This window comes from Ranitomeya imitator, chromosome 8, assembly GCF_032444005.1.
Source record: "Ranitomeya imitator isolate aRanImi1 chromosome 8, aRanImi1.pri, whole genome shotgun sequence".
Classification (NCBI taxonomy): domain Eukaryota; kingdom Metazoa; phylum Chordata; class Amphibia; order Anura; family Dendrobatidae; genus Ranitomeya; species Ranitomeya imitator.
Window position 1 is genome coordinate 160,910,743 of NC_091289.1, and position 20,901 is coordinate 160,931,643.

Consider the following 20,901-nt stretch of genomic DNA (forward strand, 5'->3'; position numbering starts at 1 on the left):
TGTTTTTTAGGTCAGAAGAAGAAAAAATGGACCCAAGGAAAAAAGGCCCTGCTGCTTCTGTTTGCATAGCTGATGTAATGGATCACTTTTTCCAGTTCTTTAACCAGCCAAATGCAGTGTCTGAATGTGCATCTGAGCACAGCGTTAAATACCTGAGACAGTATTGTAAATTTGGAACAAGTCCTTAAAAACAAAAACTTGCATAAAGGCATTTATTTTGGAAGTTCTCCATTTTGGCTTTGTTCAGTTTTACCCTACTGGAAGGTGGCACAACCCAAAGGTGGAGAAAAGTAATCTGGGAGCAGAATTTCCCTAAGTAGCCAACAGTCCTGTTATACAATCACTCCCACATTATAGAAGGTTACATAAATCAGGCTGATTTTTACGACTGTAAACTAGACCCCATACTGAGGAGCACTGATGTGGCACCCAATAACCTGAGATAAGAAGAGTCTGCCTGATACCTCCATTACATCCTCTGTGCAATAAAGCTGCAAAATGGTTAGAGGCGTTAGGGTATGTGCACACGTATTCTGGGTCCACTGCGGATTTTTCTGCAGCGGATTCCAGCAGATTTGATAAATCCGCAGTGGAAAACCGCTGCGGATTTACCGCGGTTTTTCTGCAGTTTTCCATAAGGGCAGTTGTAAACCCGCTGCGCGAAATGCAGAAAGTAGTGACATGCTGCGGAATATAAAACGCTGTGTTTCCGCGCAGTTTTTTCCGCAGCATGTGCACAGCGTTTTTGGTTTCCCATAGGTTTACATTGAACTGTAAACGCATGGGAAACTGCTGCGGATCCGCAGCAAAATCCGCACCGTGTGCACATAGCCTAAGCTGCTGGCATAATGAATATTGTGTCAGATCTAGTGCAGGGCCTGGGGGGGCCAGAACATGGCACAAGGCCACTGGAGGGGGGGCAGAGCACATGGCACAAGGCCACTGGAGGGGGGGCCAGAGCACATGGCACAAGGCCACTGGAGGGGGGGCCAGAGCACATGGCACAAGGCCACTGGAGGGGGGGCCAGAGCACATGGCACAAGGCCACTGGAGGGGGGCCAGAGCACATGGCACAAGGCCACTGGAGGGGGGGGGGCAGAGCACACGGCACAAGGCCACTGGAGGGGGGGGGGGGCAGAGCACATGGCACAAGGCCACTGGAGGGGGGGCCAGAGCACATGGCACAAGGCCACTGGAGGGGGGGCCAGAGCACATGGCACAAGGCCACTGGAGGGGGGGGGGGGGCAGAGCACATGGCACAAGGCCACTGGAGGGGGGGCCAGAGCACATGGCACAAGGCCACTGGAGGGGGGGGCCAGAGCACATGGCACAAGGCCACTGGAGGGGGGGCCAGAGCACATGGCACAAGGCCACTGGAGGGGGGGCCAGAGCACATGGCACAAGGCCACTGGAGGGGGGCCAGAGCACACGGCACAAGGCCACTGGAGGGGGGGGGCAGAGCACACGGCACAAGGCCACTGGAGGGGGGGGGGCAGAGCACACGGCACAAGGCCACTGGAGGGGGGGGGGGCAGAGCACATGGCACAAGGCCACTGGAGGGGGGGGGGGCAGAGCACATGGCACAAAGTCACCTGGGGGGTCAGCCAGAGCACATGGCACAAGGCCACTGGAGGGGGCCAGAGCGCATGGCACAAGGCCACTGGAGGGGGCCAGAGCGCATGGCACAAGGCCACAGGAGGGGGGGGGGGGCCAGAGCACATGGCACAAGGCCACTGGAGGGGGGGCCAGAGCACATGGCACAAGGCCACATGGCACAAGGCCACTGGAGGGGGCCAGAGCACATGGCACAAGGCCACTGGAGGGGGGGCCAGAGCACATGGCACAAGGCCACTGCAGGGGGGGCCAGAGCACATGGCACAAGGCCACATGGCACAAGGCCACTGGAGGGGGCCAGAGCACATGGCACAAGGCCACTGGAGGGGGGGCCAGAGCACATGGCACAAGGCCACATGGCACAAGGCCACTGGAGGGGGCCAGAGCACATGGCACAAGGCCACTGGAGGGGGGGCCAGAGCACATGGCACAAGGCCACTGCAGGGGGGGCCAGAGCACATGGCACAAGGCCACATGGCACAAGGCCACTGGAGGGGGGGCAGAGCACATGGCACAAGGCCACTGGAGGGGGGGGGGGCAGAGCACATGGCACAAGGAGGGGGGGGGCAGAGCACATGGCACTAGGTCACCTGGGGGGGGTCCGGAGCACATGGCACAGGGCCACTGGAGGGGGTGCCAGAGCACATGGCCACTGGAGAGGGGGGGGGGGGCAGAGCACATGGCGCAAGGTCACCTGGGGGGGGGTCCAGAGCACATGGCACAAGGCCACTGGAGGGGGTGCCAGAGCACATGGCCACTGGAGAGGGGGGGGAGGGGGCAGAGCACATGGTACAAGGTCACCTGGGGAGGGCGCAGGCCAGAGCACATAGCACAAGGCCACTGCAGGGGGGGCCAGAGCACATGGCACAAGGCCACTGGAGGGGGGCGGGGCAGGTCAGAGCACATGGTACAAGGTCACCGGGGGGGGGGGGGGGGGAGGAGGGGAGGGGGGCGCAGGCCAGAGCACATGGTACAAGGTCACTGGGGGGGGGGGGGGGGGGAACGCAGGCCAGAGCACATGGTACAAGGTTACCTGGGGGGGGGGGGGGACGCAGGCCAGAGCACATGGTACAAGGTTACCTGGGGGGACGCAGGCCAGAGCACATGGTACAAGGTTACCTGGGGGGACGCAGGCCAGAGCACATGGTACAAGGTCACAGGAGGGACCCTTTCAATCCAGCATATAAGACAGGGTTTACAGGAAGACTCCAGATAAGTAAATCCAAATACAAAAGAATAAATTCAAATTTCCTTTTTAGAAGCCGCAAACTACATACAAAATATAAGAAAATTTGAAGGCACCATGGACTTCTAGTTAAGGCACTTGGTACTTTTGGGCATAGTAGTAAAAGTGGTCCTTGGAGCACATTTCGTTCCTATTCACATCCGCCACACTTCCAGCAGCACCTGGTACTTGCACCATCTGATAGTATATGCTGAATATGATTTGCAATGTGAAACGAGCATGTACGGCAGCAATAAAGATTTTTTTTCCAGTGTTTTTCTTTAAAGCTGGTTAATAGCAGCTAAGAAAGTTATCAAAAAGGCAAAGTTTCCGCAGATGTATACGGTCAGCACAATCTTCTTGAAGGTGTGGCCCTGAGAATGTAAAGATACAATTTAGCACCATAATGCAAAAACGTCACAGATCAGAACATAGCAGTTAGGGAGCGCCCTCTGCTGACAATTACATGAACTGCAAGTAGTTGGACATAAAGTTTTAGTCTTCGTTATTGAATGGAGAAATATTTATTAACATGATGCCAAATCACTAGACATTAGACAGTGAGATTACATAGCAGCCGTAGGGATTTGCACTGCCCTGGTCGAGCATCCAGTGCGGTTCTCTGTGACAGTGGTCCATATCAGGCTTCACTTCTGCAATCGGAATTGCCATAACATTGTAGGGGCAAGCAATGGCATGGCGTACTGTGGAAGCCAGGTGGATATTGCCAGCCGCAGAAGTGAAGACTGTCCAGGCTTAGCTGCCCAGAGAACCCATTTGGCTGCTGGACAAGTAAATCTTTTTAGCTCAACTTTAAGAGTTAGTTTTTGCAAAGGGAGATCTACTGAAAAGTATATATTAAGGAAATTAAAGCAATTAGTTAAAAGGCGTTATCCACGCGTAGGATGTATGACTGCAATCAGTCTGTGTGACTGCAGACTTGTGAATCATCACAGCACACAGTGAACACGTAGTGAGAATTCTCCGAACGCGAGTATATGATTTGCACACACGTGGTCACATGCCAACTAGACACGCGCAGCCCCGCTCAAGGCAAGTGAATTGAGCATGGCTGGACACTTTTAGTCGGACAGCGGCTGGACGTATGCAAATTGCATACTTCTGGCCCTGGGCACAGTGCATGCTGTAAGGATGCATAAGTCTGCAGTCAGAGGGATTGCAGACTTATACCCCGAGCCTGGACAACCCCTTTAAAGGCAGACCATAGGCAGTGAACCTCCACACATAGAATATTATGGATAAGGCATGCAGTATGCGCAAAGCTGAACCATATGCATGGAGCATATACTACAACACACAAGAGGCACCATGGTGCGCTATTAGATACTCTGCGTGCCGCTCTATGGTGTCCCCGTGCAATGTGTCTAGAGGAGAATGGAGAAAACAGTACATAAGATAATATTGCACCTATAAACATAAATGGGTACAGTTTCATTGCCCCACAGACCTTGCACAGGGCCCTAATAGGGTGACATGGGTTAGCCCGAATAGTAAGAAGACAGACACCAGCAGATAGACTTACTTCATCTTTAGCTATAATTGGGTTTAAAATCCCCACATGGTCTTCTATCATCTCTCTACTTCCTATGAAACAGAAAGCAAAAAGCTGTGGCAAACAATTTAAAGTGCATGTAAAAAAAAAAGGTCAATTACTCCCCAAATTGCAGTAAAATAATTAACAGCTGTCTAACTCTGCAAACTTACTGCACATGACGTGGTCCTGTCCTAATCTAGAACTTTTCTGGAAAGGGGGTGTTGGAAATCATAATTTCATTGGGGTTTATCCAATTGACGTAGTCCCTACTCCTTGTGTGTGTACTGGAGTACATTGGGGACTTGATGACTATGGTCAGACTGTGGTGTCCTGTATGTTGTTCATGGCTAGGAAATTAATAGCTCAATATTAGAGAACGGATCAGGTCTCTACAATCCTGGAGTTTATAAATGTCAGCAGATTAGTACATTTGGAAAGCGGCATTTATTTAAAAACAAATGGTTACAAAATCCGAAACGCTCTGGGCCCCATTTATTGACGGATCAGGGTTGTCATCAAGAGTTACAGAAATGCTGTCTAAGTGGTTTTTTGGACACTAGTCCTATGTAGAAAAATAACTACAGATTTTCAAGAAAAATTTGATTTAAAGTTTTACAGCTGTGTACAGTTTTCTGGTCTAACACGATGCTACCCTCTTCAGCCCCTCCAACACCACAGGTCGTAGTCTCAGCTGTTCAGACTGAAGCTGCGGCCACATCCAGTTATCCTACTTGTCCACAATGAGCTGCTGTGGCAGACTGGAACAAGGACAGTAAAATCTTAATATACAGAAAAAGAACACAATACTTGCGCTATAAAACAAAATGGATAGGTTAGACACCAATATGATGATAATTACCTTTTAGATGGGAGACAGCTTAATGATGTTTGACATTTAAGAGATTCAAATCAATGTGTGTAGACTCAAACTAAAGGGAGAGGGGTAATCAGTATAAATGCAACCTGTCAAAGTGTTACAGGATGTTTTGGGTATATTGGAGCCCTCTTATAGAATGTGTATATATGACGCGGCAATCTGCCAAGCGCAATACTTGGAGGGTTTAGTGATGTGATAAACCAAGATATGCTAAAAACAATGAACGTTCCCCCAGGTTGTGAACCATCCACACGCGGTGGACAAATCTATTAGCAGGACTTCTAGATTAAAAGTTCAGTACCTGTATCACAGGTACGGGTGCGAGTTGTTCCAAGATTGTCAAAAAAGCAACCTTGCTGGTGGCAGTAGAATAAATGTACTTATACTTAGCTTCTCTTCCTTAGCAGTTGACTTATGAGTGAGTCCTAAGATCGCTGTCCCGGCCGGTAACAGACGCACGTTCAGTAGGAAGTGTGGAGCTCGTTGCGACCTTTTAGGCTATGTCCACACGTTGCAGATTTTATGTGTTTTCTCGCGGTGCAAACGCGGCCAAAACGCATACATAACACAACCCTTTGAATTCAATGGGATTCTGCAATGCTGTGCTAATGCTGCATTTTTTTCCGCGGCGGAATCGTATTGCGGAAAAATACGCAGCTTGCTCATTCTTTGTGCGGAATCGCCGCGATTCCGCACCCATAGGAATGCATTGATCCGCTTACTTTCCGCATGTGTTTATGCCCACCATGCGCAAAGTAAGCGGATCATGTGCGGATGGTACACAGTCTGGAGGAGTGGAGACTCTTCCCCAGGGACTGGGCACCATATTCTGTGTAAAAAAATAAATAAATAAATAAAAAAATAGTTATATACTCACCTACTAGCTTCCCCCGGATCCAGCCCAGGCCTTAGCGATGCTCCCGCCAGCTCCCGTTCCCCGTGATGCATTGCGCGAATCACCTGGATGACGTAGTGGTCTCGCGTGATGCTACGTCATCTGGGGTTATTTTCGCAAGGCATCACTGGGAACGGGAGCTGGCAAGAGCATCGTGAAGAGCGGGAAGTCTGCAGGAGCCGTCATAAAGTGAGAATATCATGATTTTTTTTTAAAATTATTATTAACATTCTTTTTATTAATGATGCTGCATAGGCAGCATCAATAGTAAAAAGTTGGTCACACTTGTCTAACACTAATGTTTGACAAGTGTGATCAACCTGTCAATCAGTTTTCCAAGCGATGCTACAGATAGCTTGGAAAACGCTAGCCAATTCCGCATGCGCATTTCCCGCGGCAGGGAGTTGCGGAATTTTCACGGAAATCTCCGCGGCAATTCCGGACATGTGCCTTAATCTAGAAGTCCCACTAATAGATTTGTCCACTGCGTGTGGATGGTTCACAACCTGGGGGAACGTTCATTGTTTTTAGCATACCTTGGTTTATCACATCACTAAACCCTCCAAGTATTGCCCCTTGGCAGATTGCCGCGTCATATATACACATTCTATAAGAGGGCTCCAATATACCCAAGACATCCTGTAATACTTTGACAGGTTGCATTTATACGGATTACCCCTCTCCCTTTAGTTTGAGTCTACACACCTTGATTTGAATCTCTTCAATGTCAAACATCATAAAGCTGTCTCCCATCTAAAAGGTAATTAACATCGTATTGGTGTCTAACCTATGCATTTTGTTTTATACCGCAAGTATTGTGTTCTTTTTCTGTAGTTTCAATACTTCCCTATGTGGTCTATGGCTACACTTGCAGCTGACCTTATGCTTCTACATTAGCGCCGCTACACATTGAACCCATACAATCTTAATATACAGTTAATCTGCAGGTAAATGGCATTAAAAATCATTCCTGAAAACCTTACTAGAGAAGTGGTACAGGGAGAAAAGTAACTTTATTCCTCCCAGCAGCCACTTGAATTCAGTTTTCAGGGTGGTGCAAGAAGTTGCTACAGTCACAGTCGCCACACTGTAATGAATCCCCTACTTGTTGATTGACAGTCTGCTCTGCAGTGAGAGCGCAGTGTATGTGCAGAGCTGTCAAAGTACAGTGACTAACGGCTTCTTGCACCACATCAATGACTCAAAATGAATAGCTGCAGGGAAGATTAAGATAGTTTTCTCTCTTTACCTTCTGATCCATTAAGAAAGGTAGGACTTTAATGCTTTGTACTTGCAGATTAACTCTATATCTACAGGTAAAGAGTTTCTGGACGTAACAGGTTCCCTGCAAGTTAGAGATGGCAAACTTCAATTTACCCTTCTGCAGAAAGAAGCCGTGAACCTCCAGTAAGATGTCTACAGACACGTGCCACAGGACAAATCCAACCATCGTGTAGGTGTCCCAGGGGTCTGGTAGATCCAACGCTTGTAAATCCATACCGAGGAATATTGCAGCCACTGCAAGAGGACGAAATCATTACATATTCTCACACATACACGTTGTTTGGTTGTAAAGCGCTCATAATTCCAGGGAGCAGTACATGAGAAAAAAAGGAGTGACTTTATATAAAAGGTAACATACAAGAACAAATAAACCCATCTAGGTCAGGGATAGATGGAGAGAGAGGACCCTGCCCAAGAGAGCTTACAGTCTCCAGGGAATAACAGCAGCTGATATGACAGTGTGGTGTCAGCAGGGTTACTACAGGTTGTAAGTTTTCAAGGTGGGACAGTTTGACCTGCAGGGGTAGCGAGCACCAGAAAACACGGGAAGCACGGGAGAAACATTGTAGAGGATTGTGCGAGGAGCAGACAAGAGGGGAGCACAGAGATTACAAGTGAGTATGTAGCGGAAGATTAGGTCAGAGGTGCATTGAGGGGACAGATTATGGACTTTGGAAATCAGGAATAACTAACTGTATTCTGCATTTTCATCAGTTCTCCCTTCTGCAGCCTCCATCTGTAAATTTTCATTTTTTTTCTGAGCTTGCTGATAAAGATTAGCTGCTAGGATATCTCCCATACATAGCACACAGAGAAATATTCATGGTTTTCTCCCTCTGTGCAGCACAGACAAGGCACAGATTGCTTTATACAGCAGTACTGAGCAGCGTGGCTGGGAATCCTGCAATGTAATGAAGTAAACCAGATGCTTGCATAACGATGTGAGACTCACTGTGTACTGTGCCGAGTGCTCCTTACTCCTCCTCCTTCCTGGCAGTGTCTTGTTTTGACAAAGATGGATTTTTACTGTATTTTCTTTCCCCACCAAGTGAATAGTTAGTTCAGGAAGCAGAAGGAAAAAATGAAGTGGCTTCTCAGTAGAGAAAGAAGCAGATTTATCTGACAAGATACATTACAAAGTTTTATATTCGTTTGCACTATTGACTTATGCAAACTTTAATGAGATAAGTAATTTGAATTCTGTAGGCAATAAGCTGTCCCTGAAGGCGATGGGAGAGGCAGCAGAGAAATAAGCGGATTGATCGGGCAGCAGTGTTCAGGATGGACAGGAGGGGTGCAAGCTTGTTGCAATACTCAAGGTGCAAGGTAATTGGGCAAATTCACGATTCAATCCAATACGGTGGACTCCAGTAACGTTTCGGGGGAACAGTTAAGGTGGACATACACCTTCAAAGGCTTTACAATGAATGACGTTCGTCAACAGCTACTCTTTGGAACACATCCTTACATGTGCACGAGAAAGCATGTGTCCTGAATGATGAAAGTGACGTACGCTGCTGTGAGATGCCACCGATACAGCTCCTCGCTAGTGTGCACAAAACAACTGGGCACCTAATATTCAACATGCCTGATCTGTCATCATCTTCTATTGAGGAATAGTCAGGACGTTCCCCCAGAAACATAAGAGTCATCCAATACTGGTAACATCATTGGATTCAGACAACTTTTCATCAGTGCGTGTCACAGCTTCTTACCTGATATTAAAGTACCACTTCAGCATTTGTGATTTTTTTTTCAGCCCTGGACTATTGTTTCTAATGTAAGGTCCTTGCAGCTGGTATTATAAGTCACCATCCAGCGTCTTCACCTTTTTTCAGCACCGCTCAGGTCCCAGAGCACAGTCATTTGACCGCAACTTCTGACTCTCCGGTAGTCATACCTTACGTCACAAGCTCGCAATGCAAGTATGCGACTGCCAGAACGAGGTTCTCAGTCTGACAGTGACCTCCGGCTCACTCCAGCAAACACCGGAGCGTTCCAGGGGGTCACAAACTGCTAGTGACCGATGGCCATAGGCAAGAATGAGACTAAGTGCAAGGACCTTCCATTCAAAGCACCGCTCCAGTTGTGAAATTTAAAACACAACAACAACAAAAAAAAACAAACACCAAGCTGGAGTGGTGCTGTAAACATTACATGGCAAAATGCTTGCATGTAACTGTTGTAATAAAATAATAAAATGGGGTAAGGACTCTTTTTGGAAAACTACTCGTCGAGTTCACAGAGATTAGGTCAAAGCATTCAGCCAAAGTAGACCATGGTCTCATGACCGAATAGTAAATCAACCAGAGAGCAAGTAAACAACTTGGGTATTTCGCACTGGTTGTGTATCCTGCCCAGTGATCCTCCACTTTCTTAATCATGGTAGTTTTGATTGAATCTGTCGACCTGAAGAAATGTAGCTTCCCTGGACCCTCTCGGATCACACAGATCGTGTACATTGCATTGACCTGCTATGGGAGTGTAAGTTAATAAACCTCCTTGAGACTAAGTACATTCAATATACATATACCAAAAAACTATTGTTTATTATTTTGGTTCAAATGAATATTTATTTTTTTATTTATTTTTTTAATATAGGGAAAAAAAAAAGTGAAAACAGAAGAACTATTTTCTCAGCCACGAACACAAGTGCAGCCGCAGGACCATAAAACCCACAAATTCCAAAAAGTAACTTACCTGCCATTATTCTTGCAATTGTGCCAGTTCCCCAGTGCGCCCAGTTAAATAATGGCCGCCTATTTGGAAATTTATCAGTTATTACAAGTAGCAATGCGGAAATAATCTGTCTTCAAACACAAACTAGTAAAAGGTCTTCTGATTCCATAAAAACATTCACTATAGCATTCTGAAAGCGGCTACATTTTTATCTAGTTTGCCCTCTATTTGTGCCCTTTAGAAAGCATGGGCCAATGATAGTCATTGGTGTCTAATGTCACCTGATCCATTATATACCCGCTGACTTATATCACATCACCACTCTTGGAGTGTGTGGAAACCAGTGGTGTACTGCGGGGTGGTCACCGCAGGCACAAATATATATTTTTGTATTAAGTTTTTCAATTAAAAAAGGGATTGTATGTATTGTACTTTATAAATATATATATATATATGATGACCTGGCAAGCACATTGTGATGAAAGGAGCATACCAACACCGCCACCCTGTCTGTTCTCCGGTCTGACGGTATGTGAAAATTTCAGCCCACTAAAACGAGAAAGCGGCAGCAGTGTCTGAATGCTGGATCCAGGTTTCTGTAATAGCCAGAAGGTTAAGGGTATATATGAGTATATGTACGTACAGTACAGACGTACATACATACATACATACATATACACACTATATAATTGTCTAAGGGTCACTTCCGTCTGTCATGGAAATCTTAAGTCACTGATTGGTTGCGGCAAAACGGCCACGACCAATCAGCGACAGGCACAGTCCGGCGGCAAAATGGCCACTCCTTACTCCCCGCAGTCAGTGGCCACTCCACAATCCCATTCAGTCAGCGCTAACGGACCGCGTTGTAACGCACTCAGTTATCGCTGCTATTAACCCTGTGTGACCAACTTTTTACTATTGATGCTGCCTATGCAGCATCAATAGTAAAAAGATCTAATGTTAAAAATAATTTTAAAAAAATAAAAAAATCATCATATACTCACCTTCCGGCGCCTTTCCCGCTCCTCACGACGCTCCGGTGACTGGTCCATGCATTGCGGTCTCGCGAGATGATGACGTAGCGGTCTCGCGAGACCGCTACGTCATCATCTCGCGAGACCGCAATGCACTCTTGGGACCAGAGCGTCGCGAGAAGCATTGGTAAACACCTCGGATGGATCCGGGGGGCAGACGGAGGGTGAGTATATAACTATTTTTTATTTTAAATTCTTTTTTTAATAGGGATATGGTGCCCACATTGAATATACTACGTGGGCTGTGATATATACTACATCTCTGTGCTGTATACTATGTGGGCTGTGCTATATACTACATGGCTTGGCAATATACTACATCGCTGTGCTCTATACTGCATGGGCAGTGGTATATACTATGTCTCTGTGCTATATACTACGTGGCTGTGCAATATATTACATGGCTGTGCAATACATTACGTGACTGAGCAATATACTACGTGGGCTGTGTTATATACTGCGTGGGCTGTGTTATATACTACGTCTCTGTGCTATATACTACATGGCTGGGCAATATATTACGTGGCTGGGCAATATACTACATCGCTGTGCTCTATACTGCATGGGCTGTGTTATATACTACGTTTCAGTGCTATATACTACGTGGCTGTGCAATATACTACGGGGGCTGTGCTATATACTACGGGGCTGGGCAATATATTACGTGGGCTGTGCTGTATACTACGTGGGCTGTGCTATATACTACGTGGGCTGTGCTATATACTACGTGGGCTGTATGCTACTTGGCTGTGCTATATTTCTCTGCTGTATCTGTGCATCATGAATCATGGTATGTGTTAAAGAGGGGGGCCCACAGACTCTTTCGCCCGGGGCCCTCAAAAACCTGGAGCAGGAGCGGAATTTGAACCACGCTTCGCTAATTGGTCGCGCCCGGCCGGCCGAATCCTGTGTATAAATTGCATTATTCTGTAAACTTCATAAATAAACTACATACATATTCTAGAACACCCGATGCGTTAGAATCGGGCCACCATCTAGTGTTTGATATAATACAATACATACAATCCCTTTTTAATTCGAAAACTTAATAAAATATGGTTGTGGGAAAAGAAAAAAAAAAAATACATGCGCTTGAGGGAGAAGGGATTCAATACTGTCACAGGAGCAGGTGGGCCACGCTCTGCGCCACCAATGTGAATTGTGTACATACAGAAACTGGGCTACATATGGGAATGTAATTTTCTATATACTGTAATATCGCTGTATGGAACAAGTAATTAAATAGTTACAGGTTCAAACACAGTGAAAATTAGCACAAAAAAAAACAATTTTCAAAATATACAAAAATTATAATATTTCAAATCAACCCCTGCTCCCTCAAGTTTAATAAAAAAATATTTGATATCACCGCATGCATAAAAGTTTGATGTATCAAAATATATATTTTTTCCGCCCAGACACCACACCCCCCTAACCAAATGCAATAGAAATGGACATCAGTATTAAGACATCAGCAGGTATTCAAGAACAAACCCTCACACCGGTCGATTGTTTCCCTGTCAAACTTAGAGTCTCAGAAAATTGTAGAATTTTTTTTTTTTTTTTAATTTAATGCAACATTGACAACACCATAAACATACTGACTTGGAAAAATTATGTTACCAGGTTATTTTCACTGCACAGCCCACGATAAACCCCCCCCCAAAAAAAAAAAAAAAAAAAATAATGGCAAAATCACATTTTTGCCTTTTCATCCCTCCTATCAATTCATTGTACTTGGAATTTATTCCCTCATACAACTTTCTTGCTGAAAAAATAAAGCTATGATTCTTGGAAAAAGGGAAGGAAAAACAAAAAGCTTGCTAGAGAAGAAGAGCATTGAGAGGGTGCAATTTCATACCTGTGACTGAAAGGTGGAGGCCTGAAAACTGCGATTATCGGCTGAAGAACTGCCAAGGCTAAGACTATACAGCCTAAATAGGGATGATAACCGGCCCGCTGTAAGGAGCATAAGACAATAAAGAATTAGAAAATCTCCATGTACCGTATATACTCGAGTATAAGCCGACCCGAGTATAAGCCGACCCCCCTAATTTTGCCACAAAAAACTGGGAAAACTTATTGACTCGAGTATAAGCCTAGGGTAGAAAATGCAGCAGCTACCGGTGAATTTCAAAAATAAAAATAGATGCTCCGTACCGTCCATTATTGCCCCATAGATGCTCCATATACAACTGTGCTATATAGAATGCTCTGCACCTTTGATTATGGCCCCATAAATGCTCCTTATAATGTTGTGCCATATATGCTCTGCACCTTTGATTATGGCCCCATAGATGCCCCTTATAATGTTGTGCCATATATGCTCTGCACCTTTGATTATGGCCCCATAGATGCCCCTTATAATGCTGTGCCATATATGCTCTGCACCTTTGATTATGGCCCCATAGATGCCCCTTATAATGTTGTGCCATATATGCTCTGCACCTTTGATTATGGCCCCATAGATGCTCCTTATAATGTTGTGCCATATATGCTCTGCACCTTTGATTATGGCCCCATAGATGCTCCTTATAATGCTGTGCCATATATGCTCTGCACCTTTGATTATGGCCCCATAGATGCTCCTTATAATGCTGTGCCATATATGCTCTGCACCTTTGATTATGGCCCCATAGGTGCTCCTTATAATGCTGTGCCATATATGCTCTGCACCTTTGATTATGGCCCCATAGATGCTCCTTATAATGCTGTGCCATATATGCTCTGCACCTTTGATTATGGCCCCATAGATGCTCCTTATAATGTTGTGCCATATATGCTCTGCACCTTTGATTATGGCCCCATAGGTGCTCCTTATAATGCTGTGCCATATATGCTCTGCACCTTTGATTATGGCCCCATAGGTGCTCCTTATAATGCTGTGCCATATATGCTCTGCACCTTTGATTATGGCCCCATAGGTGCTCCTTATAATGCTGTGCCATATATGCTCTGCACCTTTGATTATGGCCCCATAGATGCTCCTTATAATGTTGTGCCATATATGCTCTGCACCTTTGATTATGGCCCCATAGATGCTCCTTATAATGTTGTGCCATATATGCTCTGCACCTTTGATTATGGCCCCATAGATGCTCCTTATAATGCTGTGCCATATATGCTCTGCACCTTTGATTATGGCCCCATAGATGCTCCTTATAATGTTGTGCCATATATGCTCTGCACCTTTGATTATGGCCCCATAGGTGCGCTCCTTATAATGCTGTGCCATATAGAATGCGGCTGCAATAAAAAAAAAAAAAAAAAAATCACATACTCACCTCTCTTCTCAGGACGCCGGCGCTTTCAATAATTACCTGCTCCTCGTGTGGCTCCGTCTCCAGCACTGACGCTCAGCAGAGGGCGCGCACTGCCTACGTCACCGCGCCCTCTAACCTGAGCGTCACAGCTAGAGGACGCTGCAGACGGAGCCGGAGCGAGGAGCAGGTAATTATAGCGCTGCGCTCCCCTTACCTGCTCCCAGCGCGGTCCCTGCAGTCCCTGGCTTCTCCGGCGCTGCAGCTTCTTCCTGTAATTGAGCGGTCACATGGCACCGATCATTTACAGCAATGAATATGCGGCTCCTCCCCTATGGGGTGGAGCCGCCTATTCATTTCTGTAGTGAGCGGTGCCATGTGACCGCTCAGTACAGGAAGAAGCTGCAGCGCCGGAGAAGCCAGGGACTGCAGGGACCGCGCCGCAGCAGGTAAGTATGATTACACAGCCCCCGCTCCCCCTCCCCTGCTGACTCCCGGGTATATGACTCGAGTATAAGCCGAGAGGGGGACTTTCAGCCCAAAAAAATGGGCTGAAAATCTCGGCTTATACTCGAGTATATACGGTAATTTGTGCTATTATTCAGCAAACAAGGAAAGCGAATAATCCTTGTGATAATACAGGTCCTTCTCAAAAAATTAGCATATAGTGTTAAATTTCATTATTTACCATAATGTAATGATTACAATTAAACTTTCATATATTATAGATTCATTATCCACCAACTGAAATTTGTCAGGTCTTTTATTGTTTTAATACTGATGATTTTGGCATACAACTCCTGATAACCCAAAAAACCTGTCTCAATAAATTAGCATATTTCACCCATCCAATCAAATAAAAGTGTTTTTTAATAACAAACAAAAAAAACATCAAATAATAATGTTCAGTTATGCACTCAATACTTGGTCGGGAATCCTTTGGCAGAAATGACTGCTTCAATGCGGCGTGGCATGGAGGCAATCAGCCTGTGACACTGCTGAGATGTTATGGAGGCCCAGGATGCTTCAATAGCGGCCTTAAGCTCATCCAGAGTGTTGGGTCTTGTGTCTCTCAACTTTCTCTTCACAATATCCCACAGATTCTCTATGGGGTTCAGGTCAGGAGAGTTGGCAGGCCAATTGAGCACAGTAATACCATGGTCAGTAAACCATTTACCAGTGGTTTTGGCACTGTGAGCAGGTGCCAGGTCGTGCTGAAAAATGAAATCTTCATCTCCATAAAGCATTTCAGCCGATGGAAGCATGAAGTGCTCCAAAATCTCCTGATAGCTAGCTGCATTGACCCTGCCCTTGATGAAACACAGTGGACCAACACCAGCAGCTGACATGGCACCCCACACCATCACTGACTGTGGGTACTTGACACTGGACTTCAGGCATTTTGGCATTTCCTTCTCCCCAGTCTTCCTCCAGACTCTGGCACCTTGATTTCCGAATGACATGCAAAATTTGCTTTCATCAGAAAAAAGTACTTGGGACCACTTAGCAACAGTCCAGTGCTGCTTCTCTGTAGCCCAGGTCAGGCGCCTCTGCCGCTGTTTATGGTTCAAAAGTGGCTTTACCTGGGGAATGCGGCACCTGTAGCCCATTTCCTGCACACCAGACTCAGTCCACTGCTTCCTCAGGTTCCCCAAGGTCTGGAATCGGTCCTTCTCCACAATCTTCCTCAGGGTCCGGTCTCCTCTTCTCGTTGTACAGCGTTTTCGGCCACATTGTTTCCTTCCAACAGACTTACCATTGAGGTGCCTTGATACAGCACTCTGGGAACAGCCTATTTGTTGAGAAATTTCTTTCTGGGTCTTACCCTCTTGCTTGAGGGTGTCAATGATGGCCTTCTTGACATCTGTCAGGTCGCTAGTCTTACCCATGATGGGGGTTTTGAGTAATGAACCAGGCAGGGAGTTTATAAAAGCCTCAGGTATCTTTTGCATGTGTTTAGAGTTAATTAGTTGATTCAGAAGATTAGGGTAATAGGTCGTTTAGAGAACCTTTTCTTGATATGCTAATTTATTGAGACAGGTTTTTTGGGTTATCAGGAGTTGTATGCCAAAATCATCAGTATTAAAACAATAAAAGACCTGACAAATTTCAGTTGGTGCATAATGAATCTATAATATATGAAAGTTTAATTGTAATCATTACATTATGGTAAATAATGAAATTTAACACTATATGCTAATTTTTTGAGAAGGACCTGTACTTGTATCCTCCAAGACTGATGGCCTATGCAAAGGATAAGGCATCACTATTAGATCGGTGGAGGTCAGAGATGCTGAGCTCAGTGATTGGCAGCAAGTGAAAAACCCTTTAACCCCTTCATGACCCAGCCTATTTTGACCTTAAAGACCTTGCCGTTTTTTGCAATTCTGACCAGTGTCCCTTTATGAGGTAATAACTCAGGAACGCTTCAACGGATCCTAGCGGTTCTGAGATTGTTTTTTCGTGACATATTGGGCTTCATGTTAGTGGTAAATTTAGGTCAATAAATTATGCGTTTATTTGTGATAAAAACAAAAATTTGGCGAAAATTTTGAAAATTTCGCAATTTTCACAATTTGAATTTTTATTCTGTTAAACCAGAGAGTTATGTGACACAAAATAGTTAATAAATAACATTTCCCACATGTATACTTTACATCAGCACAATTTTGGAAACAAAATTTTTTTTTTGCTATGAAGTTATAAGGGTTAAAATTTGACCAGCGATTTCTCATTTTTACAACGAAATTTACAAAACCATTTTTTTTAGGGACCACCTCACATTTGAAGTCAGTTTGAGGGGTCTATATGGCTGAAAATACCCAAAAGTGACACCATTCTAAAAAATGCACCCCTCAAGGTACTCAAAACCACATTCAAAAAGTTTATTAACCCTTCAGGTGCTTCACAGCAGCAGAAGCAACATGGAAGGAAAAAATGAACATTTAACTTTTTAGTCACAAAAATTATCTTTTAGCAACAATTTTTTTGATTTCACAATGGTAAAAGGAGAAACTGAACCACGAAAGTTGTTGTCCAATTTGTCCTGAGTACGCGGATACCGCATATGTAGGGGTAAACCACTGTTTGGGCGCACGGCAGGGCTTGAAAGCGAAGGAGCGCCATTTGACTTTTTGAATGAAAAATTGGCTCCACTCTTTAGCGGACACCATGTCACGTTTGGAGAGCCCCTGTGTGCCTAAAAATTGGAGCTCCCCCACAAGTGACCCCATTTTGGAAACTAGACCCCCCAAGGAACTTATCTAGATGCATATTGAGCACTTTAAACCCCCAGCTGCTTCACAGAAGTTTATAACGCAGAGCCATGAAAATAAAAAATAATTTTTCTTTCCTCAAAAATGATTTTTTACCCTGGAATTTCCTATTTTGCCAAGGGTATTAGGAGAAATTGGACTCCAAATGTTGTTGTCCAGTTTGTCCTGAGTACGCTGATACCCCATATGTGGGGGTAAACCACTGTTTGGGCGCACGGCAGGGCTTGGAAGGGAAGGCACGCCATTTGGCTTTTTAAATGGAAAATTAGCTCCAATCATTAGCGGACACCATGTCACGTTTGGAGAGCCCTTGTGTGCCTAAACATTGGAGATCCCCCACAAATGACCCCATTTTGGAAACTAGACCCCCAAAGGAACTAATCTAGATGTGTGGTGAGGACTTTGAACCCCCAAGTGCTTCACAGAAGTTTATAACGCAGAGCCATGAAAATAAAAAATAAAAATTATTTTCTCAAAAATGATCTTTTAGCCTGCAATTTTTTATTTTCCCAAGGGTAACAGGAGAAATGTGACCCCAAAAGTTGTTGTCCAGTTTCTCCTGAGTACGGTGATACCCCATATGTGGGGGGTAAACTACGGTTTGGGCACATGCCGGGGCTCGGAAGTGAAGTAGTGACGTTTTGAAATGCAGACTTTGATGGAATGCTCTGCGGGCGTCACGTTGCGTTTGCAGAGCCCCTGATGTGGCTAAACAGTAGAAACCCCCCACAAGTGACCCCATTTTGGAAACTAGACCCCAAAAGGAACTTATCTAGATGTGTGGTGAGCACTTTCAAGCCCCAAGTGCTTCACAGAAGTTTATAACGCAGAGCCGTGAAAATAATAAATACGTTTTCTTTCCTCAAAAATAATTACTAGCCCAGAATTTTTTATTTTCCCAAGGGTTACAGGAGAAATTGGACCCCAGTAATTGTTGCACAGTTTGTCCTGAGTATGCTGGTACCCCATATGTGGGGGTAAAACACTGTTTGGGCACACGTCGGGGCTCGGAAGTGAGGGAGCACCATTTGACTTTTTGAATACAAGATTGGCTGGAATCAATGGTGGCGCCATGTTGCGTTTGGAGACCCCTGATGTGCCTAAACAGTGGAAACCCCTCAATTCTAACTCCAACACTAACCCCCCCACACCCCTAACCCTAATCCCAACTGTAGCCATAACCCTAATCACACCCCTAACCCTAACCACAACCTTAATTCCAACCCTAACCCTAAGGCTATGTGCCCACGTTGCGGATTCGTGTGAGATTTTTCAGCATCATTTTTGAAAAATCCGCGGGTAAAAGGCACTGCGTTTTACCTGCGGATTTACCGTGGATTTCCAGTGTTTTTGTGCGGATTTCACCTGCGGATTCCTATTGAGGAACAGGTGTAAAACGGCGCGGAATCTGCACAAAGAATTGACATGCTGCGGAAAATACAACGCAGTGTTTCCGCGTGGTATTTTCCGCACCATGGGCACAGCGGATTTGGTTTTCCATAGGTATACTTGGTACTGTAAACCTGATGGAACACTGCTGCGGATCCGCAGCCAAATCCGCACCGTGTGCACATAGCCTAATTCTAAAGGTATGTGCACACGCTGCGGAAAACGCTAGTTTCCCATGAGTTTACAGTTCAATGTAAACCTATGGAAAACAAAAATCGCTGTACACATGCTGCAGAAAAACTGCACGGAAACGCAGCGGTTTACATTCCGCAGCATGTCGCTTCTTTCTGCGGATTCCACAGCGGTTTTACAACTGCTCCAATAGAAAATCGCAGTTGTAAAACTGCAGTGAAATGCGCAGAAAAACCGCGGTAAATCTGCCATAAATCCGCAGTGGTTTAGCACTGCGGATTTATCAAATCCGCAGCGGAAAAATCCGCAGAGGACCAGAATACGTGTGCACATACCGAAACCCTAACCCTAGCCCTAACCGTAGCCCTAGTTCTTACCCCAACCTTAGTGGAAGAAAAAAAAAAAAAAAAAAACATCAATGTTTCCAGCCATGACCGATGATACTGCAGCATCGGCCATGGCTGGATTGTAATATTTCACCAGTTATAATAGGTGAAATATTACAAATCGCTCTGATTGGCAGTTTCACTTTCAACAGCCAATCAGAGCGATCGTAGCCAGGGGGGGAGGGGGGGGTGAAGCCACCCCCCCTGGGCTAAACTACCACTCCCCCTGTCCCTGCAGATCGGGTGAAATGGGAGTTAACCCTTTCACCGGATCTGCAGGGACGCGATCTTTCTGTGACACAGCATATGCGTCACAGGTCGGATTGGCACCGACTTTCATGGCGCATACGCTGTGTCACAGGTCGGGAAGGGGTTAAACACACAAATACATATGCGAGAACTACGTTTTAAAGGGTTATAGTGACTTAAAAATATTTGACACACTGCATTATTTCAGTGACATGAATTATATCTAATGGCTTCAAATTCTAGGTAACCTTTTTAAAACACCATTCCCACTTGTGCTCTACACAATGCAGCTTTTGTAACTTTTTTTCACCCAAAACAAAAGACGAATCCAAAAAAGTTAGAACATATTGTAAAACTACATTAACAGGATCTAATAGAACACCTTTGAGGGATTTACACTGTGTTCCAAAATATTATGCAAATAATATTTTCTCATATTTTCTCTAAATTTCCTATCTGAATTGCAGTCATTGTTATTTTCCAGTCATCTACTATTCTAGTATAATTGCAATGTTTTGGAACAAACTGCCTATGAAAACAGTATCTTTTTTTAAAAAAAATAAAAACTCAAAATGCATGTTCCAAATTATTATGCACAGCAGAGTTTTCAACCTTTTTTATTTTATTTTGAACAAAAAAATGGTAAATTGTGAAGTTATAAGCATTATCAGCTTATTACAAAATGAAATCAAACAGTTTTCAAGTGAAAACTTTATTGTAGGTGGTTACATTTGCACATAGGACCCCTTGTTCGAAAGAAGCTTCTGAACTCTCTCGTCCATTGAATTTGTCAGTTTTTGGATGGTTTCTGCTTCAATTGTTTTGCATGTGGACAGAATACCCTCCCAGAGCTGTTGCTTAGATGTGAACTGCCTCCCGCCATCATAGACACTCCTTTTGATGATGCTCCAGAGGTTCTCAATGGGGTTGAGGTCAGGGGAAGATGGTGGCCACACCATAAGTTTGTCCTCTTTTATGCCCATAGCA

The 20,901-nt window shown here is 45.0% G+C and overlaps 1 protein-coding gene across 1 annotated transcript in view; it reads right to left on the reverse strand.

Moving 5' to 3' along the window:
• Window positions 1–2,851: 2,851 nt before the first annotated feature.
• The window catches only part of LOC138648187 (putative ferric-chelate reductase 1), a 40,166-nt gene continuing 22,116 nt past the window's right edge, over window positions 2,852–20,901 (reverse strand). The window contains exons 12-16 of the mRNA XM_069737696.1: window positions 13,025–13,122; window positions 10,151–10,209; window positions 7,544–7,684; window positions 4,383–4,444; window positions 2,852–3,213 (exon numbers count right to left, since the gene is read on the reverse strand). Coding sequence (XP_069593797.1) covers window positions 3,121–3,213; window positions 4,383–4,444; window positions 7,544–7,684; window positions 10,151–10,209; window positions 13,025–13,122 — 453 coding nt within the window. The 3' untranslated portion in view covers window positions 2,852–3,120. The remainder of the gene's footprint in view (window positions 3,214–4,382; window positions 4,445–7,543; window positions 7,685–10,150; window positions 10,210–13,024; window positions 13,123–20,901) is intronic.